This window comes from Andrena cerasifolii, chromosome 10 (genome assembly GCF_050908995.1).
Source record: "Andrena cerasifolii isolate SP2316 chromosome 10, iyAndCera1_principal, whole genome shotgun sequence".
Lineage (NCBI taxonomy): Eukaryota > Metazoa > Arthropoda > Insecta > Hymenoptera > Andrenidae > Andrena > Andrena cerasifolii.
The window spans coordinates 7,475,801-7,486,596 of NC_135127.1; the positions used below are offsets into that span (position 1 = coordinate 7,475,801).

Below are 10,796 nucleotides of genomic sequence, written 5' to 3' on the forward strand. Positions count from 1 at the left end.
TCCCCATCCCGAAACCTCCGTCATCCCCCATTCCACCCCGACATCAAATCAAGCGCTACCAATCACACTTTCGTCAACTCTGACGCACCAAAGCCCCGGCAAAAAGGAATCGGAGAAACGAAGCGAATCGATCACGATCGATCACCACAAAGCCGAGGCAACCTCGAGAATCCCATTCCAATCGCGTATCTCCGCTTCGTACGCCACGGAGAGATCGCGTGGCCGTCGAGACGTCACAGCTGCGGATCCGTGGAAGCTGCGGGGCCCTTCTATAAATTCGCCGGAGTGCCTGTTCGGGAAGGGCCACGGGGGAATTAAGGCCGGCTATTGAACAGCGATATCGTGACACCGCGGTTGCGGATCGTTCGCCAGGCGAGTCGAGAGCGTAGCCCGTTTCATTCAGAGGCGGTCCGTGGCCTGGCCGCCTTAATGGGAATTCATCCGACAGCCGATGGGCGTGCGGATTCGCTTGTGGCGATCGCGTGCACGTGGCCGTGACACGTCTTTGCTTTTCACCCCGGCGGACGATTCGAAATGCCGGGGAGGGGTGCCAAAAAAGGAGCAGAGGGAAACGACGACGATAGCGAGCAGCGCCAAGGGACGACGAAGACGGAAGGAAGAAAAGGCGGGACTGTTCCCTCGAGCTGTCGTGCACAGCTCAATAGGGGCTAATTGCCGCAAGGAGAGCTGCAAATTCGTGGTATTGTAAACCACGTTTCGTTTCGTGTTGCTCGCTTGTCGAACCGAGTCGCATTGTCGGCGTTCGCGGCTCGCCCCACGGACAGTTTAAGGCGGAATTCTCGATGAAAGGGGCGACTATTCCGAGGGGCACAATGCCTCCGCGGCGTTGAATCAACGAGTGTAGCCGTTACAACGAGGATGATAGTTTGAGGATGATAGATCGGGGGATCGTTGCTTCGTTTCTGAAGACGGGGATGGTAATTAGCATTGCCGCTGAGGATGAGCAGGTGTCAGAGTTGAGGGCTCTTCCCCTCTGGCTTGCTTCACTCGTGTAGCGCAGGGAGGATGAAAATGGCGGATGTGAGGTGGGTTTGGGTTGGAATGGAGACTCTTGGAGTTCTGGGCGAAAATGGGGTAGGTAGAGGAAACGCGATGGTTATATTCGGAAGCTGTTTTTGGATAAACGTTTGTCCATCGTGGGAGCAAGAAATCTAGTAGATAGTTGTTTTTTTAAGGAAATACACTTGGTAAGTGATATGAGATCGTTCCTAGTCGGACTTCATTCATTCTCATGTTTCGGAGCCTGTGAAAAATTACTACGTTAATCTATCATAGCTCTCGAGTCTACTTGAGCTATCACAATTTATTCTCGCGTATACTCGTGCAATTTGTTTTAAGGGGTTTAACCTACTTAGACAGCTTTCGAAAAAGAACGCGATTTTCGGGAATTTTTTGTGGAATATCTACTGTATATTTTTTACAACCATTCGCTTATTTTAAAAGTACATATATGCAGAAACTTTCAGTAATTTTGTTATAGAAAAACATTGAAAAATAAACGAATTACAGCCATTCTCGCGGAAGCTGCTTTAATAAAGACGCTGTGCGGTGAGCAAGTTTTCTCTGAGTCGGATCATCTAAAAATAAAAATTCAAAAACATTCTGTTAATGTATGGTTGAATTCAGTAGATGAACGAAGGTTTTTTCAAAAAGTTGAGTTTTGACAAAATGACGGCCGTTTGTCGCGAAACCACGTTATTTCGATGTCTGAATTGCTCGCTTTTCGTTAATTAAAAATAGAGTTTTTGTTAAAATAATAAATCCTTCATTTAGCTACTAGTTTTTGGTGTATAAAAGAAGTCTGCAAAAGTTGCACCACTTAGGTTACAAAATTCACTCAAAATTGCTCCACCTAGATTAAATAAGATTACAAAATTAACAACCTAGAAAATCTAGAACCTCCACCTAGATTAAATAATATTACAAAATTTACAACCTAGAAAATCTAGAACCTCCGCCTAGATTAAATACTAGGCACAATGTAGATAGATCAATGTTATCATCACTCACTTATTATCAGTCACTATTTGAAATTCAAGGTCACTAACTTCACACTACACAAGCAATGGGACTCCTAACAGACAATACTATCTAACATCATATCATAATACAAAGCATCAGAACTGAACGTACCACGAACTAAGCTGCCCTCTCCAATATCCAAACACCCTTCGCACCTACTAAAAAAACTTTCAAACCATCGATACAATCACCCCTGACGATGTCCCCTCCAAAAAGTATATTCCAGTATTGGCGGATCTCGCGCAGAAAAATCGACACGACTTTGACGCGGTGAAAAGAGGCCCCCCAGGGGGAGGGAAGGAAGGAATTAGCTTCTTCCGCGCGGCGGGCCGAGGATAAAGCGCGAGCAGAAGGCATCGTTGCGAGGGAGAAGGGGGGCACGCTTGTACGGGCTCGTCGAGGCGCATGACACGGCCCCCGCGTGGGCGATTACCCCTCGGAAATCAACTTAAACAGGGGGGAGGAGGGTGGAGCAGGATGGCCCTCGAAACGGGGCCCGACAATGGCCTGCGGCTTCGGTCAATGGGGAGCCCCTTGGGCTTTTTAGCTTCTCGCGCCCCCTCGATGCCCTGCGTTCCGGATTAAACGGGGGTTTACACGGATCCACGCTGCTTCCCGTCAGGCGAAGTCAAGCCGGCCGCGTATACCCGCGCGCCTCCATGTTCCCCCGTGCGCTCTATTGACCGCCGCGCCGCTGCGGCACCCGCGTGCCCCGCCAGGTAGATGGCCGAGCAGGGACACAGAGGGGAACAAGAGCGCCGGTTAAGAAGAGAAACGAGAGAAGAAGAGGATCGCCGTGACCGAATGATCCCCGACACCGGTCGTATTTATACTCCTGTTTGCCCCCTGATTCGCCACAGGCTCGGGCCCTTAAAGGGCAACCCCCTCGAAAGCCCCCCCCGTCCGGTCAAAACACGCATTCGTTTTCCGCCACCTCTCTGCTTGCCACCGTCCGTTTACCTGGCCGCTGCTTACGCGCCGCACGCCCCCTTTTTCCGCGCGCATCCGCGTGAAATCGACGACTTTTCGGGCAAATCGCGTTAAGCGGAACTTCGAGGAACCAGGGGGTACCGTCTGCGGCTAGCAGAAAAGAGGCTGGAGTCGGCGGCAGAGAGTTTCCTTGGGACGAGGAATCGAGGCTGGATTAGATCTGCACCCGATGGTGCCTCACGAGGAATGGAGCTTGAAGATTGAACTTCAGGGGCTCCGTGAAACGATAGCCTTGGGAGATTATTTTTCCGGGGTTGAGAAATCGGTTCGTAGGTGATGGGAAACGAGGCTTGAGAAACCGTGAGTCGGTGATGGAATTGCATAATCTTACAAAACGTTCTAAACTACGATTTTATGTAGAGGGAGGGGTGGTAATATGCCGCCAATTTTATATGTCTTCCTAAAATGAGATTCATAATTTAAATTGCTTTAAATGTCTGCTTAAAATGTAGGTAAAGTAATAGGGTTGCGTGTGATAAAGGGTGGAAGCAAAAGAAAAACAATTTAATTGAATTTAACATATATTATGAAACAATATAATTTTTTGACACTCTTACAAAAGTGAGAGTAATATGGTCCCCTAACAAGAATCATAAAAAATAATTCTTTGAATGAGTGCACTTGAAGTGCACTTTTTCCAGTTCCTCGTAGACCCCTACACAACTTCACTAGCGCAAATCATTCGCAATGTACCTTGCCATAGCTCTCTAAAAATAAGTACCTACAACTTTATCAATAATATAATTTAGGCTTCATAAGCCCCTGATCACGTCTTCACCCTGAAGACAGCTTCGCACGCGGAACAATGCTGATGTGTCGCACTATTTTATTCCAACAGAATTAGCGGAATATTATTCATACAGTGCTCAGTCCCTTCCCATTGTTACCCGATTTTATGGAGCACATTAAATCCTCGCGCCTATTACCCCAGCGGCAATTAAGTCGTTGGATCCTCGTTAGCAATTCAATAACCCCCGAAGTGTTGTTGCGTGTTACAGAGATGCAAGGAGAAGCTGAACACCCTCGCTATCTCGGTGATGAACCAATGGCCGGGGGTGAAGCTGAGGGTGACGGAGGGCTGGGACGAGGAAGGGAAGCACGCGACGGATTCGTTGCATTACGAGGGTCGTGCCGTCGACGTGACGACGAGCGACCGGGATCGCTCCAAGTACGGAATGCTGGCGAGGCTCGCCGTCGAAGCTGGTTTCGATTGGGTCTACTACGAGTCCAGATCGCACATCCACTGCTCCGTGAAGTCTGGTCAGTTCCCTTTTAATTTCTTCCACTTTACTTACGAAATAACACGGCTTTGATACATGACTTTGTTTTTGGGAGAATAAAATTTCATAAATCTGCGCGACGCACTTGTGCTTTGCGCGAAAAGTGGACATGCTTCTAAAGGAATACTGTTTCTTACGCGAATGTACTGTAGTTATGCATTTTGGAAATCGAAGATCGATTCAATCGAATTTTAATAAAAGTTCATTCTGTATTTTCGATTTATTGTGTTCGAAAGAATCGTTTCATCTTAGGTCGCAGCAAGTATAGTCTTGCAAGTATAGTCTTCCTTGTGCAAAGTAGTGTATAATGAAATTTAATGCGAACACTTTTCCGACACCCCTACGCAAGAGTTAACATAATGTTTTACTTATGTATTCAGAAACATGCGAAGCAGTCATTTAATAATATCCCTGTTCCCTTATTTTATTTTTCCTCCAAATTCTCTGTCATTAACTGCGAAAGTGTAGAACGGGAAATTGTAAAATAAGTTTCTCTCAAATTATATTATTTTCAGAGGATATTTATTAGCCTGTATTTTAAATAAAAAAATAAGTAATTTCGAGGTGCTCGTCGATCGGTAAATGCCCAGGATACACCTGTGAATTTTATTCCATTGCGTTCATTTCAACGATAAACAAGAAAATGAATTTACTCCTGGTATCTAGCTGTCCCCATTTAAAGGCAGATTGTTAATAAAGCGTATTATCGCTATTAATCCACATTCCTCCCAAAAGGCGCGTTTTGATTTCTAGCTTCGTCATGGCTACTTCATCCATTACAACGTTAGCGAAGACGCTAATCGAGGCACGTATCGATGTTATCGCGAGCCGCGTCCACCGTCTAATTTCTCTTTAAATCCCACACGGTATTTACGATAGATCGTGAGCAGATGTCGAGGGGTCTTATCGGTCCTCGGCGATTACGATACGATCAGATATCAGTGAGGCCAATATTTTCGTCTTCGTTTTATTGTCTTTTAACAATTGTACAGATCGAGGTAAAAGATCCGCGACGATATTAAACTTTTGGCGCCTAAAAATCAGTAACTACCTAAACAGAAAAAGGGGAGTGATTTAAAAATGAAATAAAATTCAATGGTTTTATAATTTTGAAACAGCTGATTAAACGCGTCTTTCTGTTCCCTTATATTTTCTTAAACGTTATTATTCGTTTTTTGCAAAATTTTTCTCCCGACGGAGCACCACTGTTTTAGGGAAATATTCCAATCGCCGCGTGACTACGTCTCTCTGGATAACAGAAAGTTATCTGTTTTACCGACTTCCATAGATCTTCAGGGTATTGCAGAGAATGATCGAGCTTGTTCGAAGTTGTTCCGTGAACGTCCAGTGAAATATTGCACAGATTTACGGGTACCTATCCGTTGAGGATAACAGAGAATAATGCACAGCGATGATTTAGCGCGGTGGTTTCAAAAAAGAAAAGTATCGTTCGAAATTCAAAGTTAGAAATTTAGGATACGTTAAATAGATTAAACAGCGTTATTTTTCCCCATTCTCTCGACTATGAGTTATGTAGTAAATTTACTTTATTCTCAGAGAAAATACTTTTCTAATATTGACTTGCAAAAATAATATTCACTATTTTATTTCAGTAAATAGAGGTTCGCGTATTATAAAAAAATTCTTTAACTCGAATTAGTTAGACACACATACCTGTAATAATTCATATCATACGAAGAATTATAATTCAACAGACGGTCGCTGAGGTTTTAATAACGCGAAAATCGTTTATGGTTAATGTATTACGTTCTCCTCGAGTTTCCTCAGCCACTTGGCAAACAAGACTGGAGGGGTCGAAAAAAGCGTGGAAAAAATGCTTTACGCCAGTGATGGGGGTGGTTTTGTTGCTTGATCGTGGCTCGGGTTTCAAAATAAATGCCGATAAATCTAGCCGCACCTGTCAGCTCGAATTAGTCTTCGGGGTAACGATCGCCGCGAAATCGATACGAGCCGAATGACCGATATTCGGTGACAAGAGGAGAGGAGATCACGATTTCGACGCCTGCTCGATCCTCGATCCCCTTGATCGATCCTCTGGTTGCCGTTGTGGAAGAGGCTGCGGCCACAGCTTCCGAACAATCGTGGCATTTATCCTAGGATCGAAGTGAAATTCGACTTTGAACACCTTCCACCAATTGTCCTGGCGACAGAAACTACTTCTGCACCCATTTTAATGATCAATGAATCGTATGATTCAACTTGGGCATTGTTTAGTGAAAGTAGTGATGGGTACGAACGCATCGCGAGTAATTTTGTTTGAATTAGAATTACTTATGGAAGGGATGGCTATCGTCTGTGAAACCTCCCGTGCTGGCGACACTGATTTATCTCTCTTTACTCCCGTAGAGTTTCACGATCCTGTAAGTAAGCAGATTCCACACGAAGAGACACTCAGTAGCGAGTGTGTCGGATAGGATGGCGCGACGAAATTTAGATTCAAATGACACTCGGTTAATCTTACCCGCCGCGTGTACAAGTTCCCTAGGGAAATCGCGGAGAAGTTGCGAACGAGGGAGCCCATTGTGTCGACACCAATCTCGCAGGCCCGATTGTCAGGAGTTCTTCGTGGTTTTGCCTAGTGATTTTTTCGTTCCACTGCTTCGCTGCCTGATAGGTCAGTGATTCGTGTGGCTAGTGGCGCGAGACTAACGGATCCGATTACGCGATCGAATCGATCGTTTCCTTCAACTTCAGAGGCTGTAGCCACAGGCGAGACCAGATTCCAATGTTCCGCGGATTCTATTCACACGAAACGGCTCAACTTTATAAAGAACTTTTATTGCACGATGTTGAGTACTCAGTAGTGACTGTTCACATTCAAGAATTAGATATTTTGAAAGATATCTGATAAACAACCCCCATCATCCAAGTAACTGTACAGAATTTCAAAACAGAAGCTTAGAAACAACTCAGCACTTCTTAAATACTTCACTCAATCATCAATCCACTTCCCCAAGTATCTACGCACCCACAGATGCTATAAAAACACAAAAGAAACGTGCTACAACCCCACCCAAAATGAATTGCCCAAGTTTTAAAAGCCTCCGTACTAACAAGCCCAAAAATGTTCTGCTTTTAGAATCCTCGTCCGCAGGCAAATCAGGGGGCTGTTTCCCAGGCAGGAGCCTGGTGCGAACGGAGCAGGGCACCACTAAGAGGCTGGACCAGGTGCAGCTTGGCGAGCGGATCGCCGCCCTGGACTCTCGCGGCGAGGTGGTCTACAGCGAGGTGATCGCGTTCCTGGACCGCTCCTTGAAGGAGAGGAGGCAGTTCGTGCAGCTGACGACAGAGTCCGGCCGCGTGTTGACGCTAACGCCAGCCCACCTGGTCCCCGTGGAAGGCACGTCGTCGACTTTCGCCGGCAGGGTTCAGCCAGGTGACAAGATCCTCGTGAGGGACCCGGCGGACGAGAACGAGGTGGAGCACCGCCTGCGATGGGACAAGGTGGTCGGCACTCGGCTGGTCCTGGAGGAGGGCATCTACGCGCCGCTGACAACAGAGGGCACGCTCCTGGTGGACGACGTGGTCGCGTCCTGCTACGCGTTCATCGACGACCAACAGATGGCCCACCTCGCCTTCCTCCCGTACAGACTCTGGAGCAACCTGAAGTCCCTGTTCTCGAGGAGCCCGGGCGTCGAGGACACGAGGCAGCTGGACGTCAGGCAAGAAGAGGCGGCATCCTCGGTGAAGGACGGCATCCTCTGGTACGCGTCCTTCCTGTACTGGGTGTCCTCGTACGTCACTCCCACGAGTATGCTCTATCAGTGAAGACCTCCCACGGTTGATCAAGGAGGACCTGAGACTTACTTAGTCGCGGGGAACGCGTCCGAGGAATGTCAGCCTCGTTGCGCGGACGCCTCGAGGAACCAAGGATTTCGAGCGTCCGCGGAGGACGAACGTGTACAGGGACGCGTGCTGGTGGGCACCAGAGCGATCTTGGACGCTTCACGCTAGCGCGTGCCCCGTGGCTCCTGTTGCGACGATTAGCCCGAGAAATTGTATCTAGTTGGAGGGAGACAGTGTCTTCCTCGTGGTACATATTCCTTTTTTACTTCACCCCTTTTTTATTGTTCGAAGAACGTACTCGATGCGTGGATGACGTTGAAGACGAAACACGAACGCTGAAGAGACTCGAAGTTCGTTGGCCAGTGACCCACCTCCGTTCACCGAGTGACGTGTAGTATATTAGACTTGTAGGACGAGGAAACGAAGCTTCAGGGGGAGGATCGGAAGCTCTTTCCTCTTTGACAATTGTAGCGCGTGTACCATACGAGTATATATAATATAAAGATGTCTCCCCCCTTCCTTGTTCATCGAGGGGACGCGCGCGTTCCGCGGTGGATCTGCTGCGAAGCCCGGTCAAACGCGACGAACGATGTAAAAATCGATAAATTAGGTAGAACGAATTGATAAACCGATGGGAATGGGAGTCGCCCACGCGGAGATTCGTCTGGAATTCAATTGCGAGGCTTCGTGTTTGCGAAATGCTTGGGCACAGTGTTTCTGATTATACAATTTCTGCTCGACGCAGAATGCTTGCTGAATGCATTTCGACGCGCTTGTGGCGTGTCCATTTTTATTCGGCGAAATGCTGGTAACGACTGGTTTAATGCCCTTCACAATATGCTTGCTAAATGTCTCTGATTACTCGCTTCCTGAATATTTCGCAACAAGCACTCGGCGAATTAGCATGTATATTTGTGACGGTTGACGAGTGTTTTATTTATTCCGTTGGACAGCTGGAGAAACATTTCTGATTTTATAAATAGTTTGTTAATCTATTTCCATTTACACTGTCTGTACATTTTATGAAATATTCAACAGCACGATTGGTATTTCGATTTATGTAACGTGCAAAGTAAGTCAGAGCATGGTTTTAACAGTGTTTTATTGTTCCCACAAAATAGGTGAACATTTCTGATTTTTTAAGCGTTTTAAATATTTCGTAAAATATCGAAGCGAAAGTTTACTGTGCGTTTTACACTTTTTAGAAATCTTTGGCAACGCTATCCTGATATAAATTTTATATTGTCACCAAGAAGACAAAACGACCAGCTGATTTGATAAAATACTCGGTAAAACGCAGCCATATATATATTTTTAATCCACCTCGAATTCTTGCAATACTTTGTTTATATTCCAAGAAATTATTATAACACAGATGAAAGACACATCCGTGTTCGCTGCAACGTACTTGCCCCTTCTAATCGCTTCTCGCCCCTTCGATGTCTCGAAGTCATCGAGCTTCCAGCGCTGCATTAACCCCTCGCGTTTTCTTTAGAAATTATTAATTTATAGAAACGAACCCCTTGCATCCTGACAGCTCTTGCCAGGTTAAGCTTCCCCTTTCCGCTTTCATCCCCTTAAGGTAACAGATTCGAAAATGAAGAGAGCGTTTCGTCCCTGTCACTTGCTCTTAAGCGATCTAGGAGAAAAGAATAGATTAAGGACGCTTGAAAGAAGCGAAAATAATTATTGTACATAGCCCCCTATATATTTTATCATTATGGTCATACTTCCCTTCCATGGAATCGTGCTATAGATAATGTTGCGTTTTCTCGGCTCGTTTTAACTCAATCCGTATCGATTGCTGCATTTAAAGCTATTCGCAGGATAAAATATCGAGTTTCTCCCCCACGTTGTATAGTAATCCTAGCGTCCTGATCGCATTTCGATCGAGGATCATTGAAATCCATCTGGACGAGATTAATTATTCCACGCTAGAACGGTTGCTACATTCACGCCTAAGTTGTCCCCAGAAATTTATATATATATTATATATTATTATATTATAGTAATTATTAATAATATTATTATATTATATTTTATTATATTATTAATATTATTATTATTTGTACGTAGCGCAGAAACAAATTATAAATTATGTATATATATATACCATCGATAGATTGAATTAAATCATTAAATTGAGCAGAAACCGGTGGCTTATGACTGATACCCTTTTTACTTTAATTAATTTCTTTAATGATTTCATTATATATTTTATAAACAACGAAGGAATTACCGATAATAAATTGCATTGGTGTATAAAAATGTATTTAAATTAAAACTGATGAAACATCGAATCGGAATTAATATATACAGTAGTTAGTCCCTTATTCATTTCAATATAGTATTCTAGATACAGTCTATCGAAAGTTATTCGAACTTCCACCCAGAAAATTCTAAATTAATTAATCAAATTTTCACGAGAACGTGGAAGATGTAGAATCGTTAAATTATATAAAAAAAATATCTGACGTCTTCGAATAATGAACAAGTATAATTTGTAAAACTCAATGAGTACCATCTCTATCTTCAAACTTCACCTTATCGGTTGCAGCGAAAAGAAAAAGGATCGTGCTGAAATTCACACCTTCCGACGCTCCTTTGTTCCTTCGACCTTTGCGAAACTTTCACAGCACCGATCGACCCTCTGTCAATTTATTTCATGCAGACGAG

The 10,796-nt window shown here is 44.9% G+C and overlaps 1 protein-coding gene across 1 annotated transcript in view; it reads left to right on the top strand.

The window, feature by feature from the left end:
* The window catches only part of Hh (hedgehog signaling protein), a 63,965-nt gene extending 53,693 nt beyond the window's left edge, over nucleotides 1–10,272 (top strand). The window contains exons 2-3 of the mRNA XM_076822073.1: nucleotides 4,032–4,293; nucleotides 7,414–10,272. Of these exons, the coding sequence (XP_076678188.1) occupies nucleotides 4,032–4,293; nucleotides 7,414–8,102 (951 nt within the window). The 3' untranslated portion in view covers nucleotides 8,103–10,272. The remainder of the gene's footprint in view (nucleotides 1–4,031; nucleotides 4,294–7,413) is intronic.
* Nucleotides 10,273–10,796: the final 524 nt, after the last annotated feature.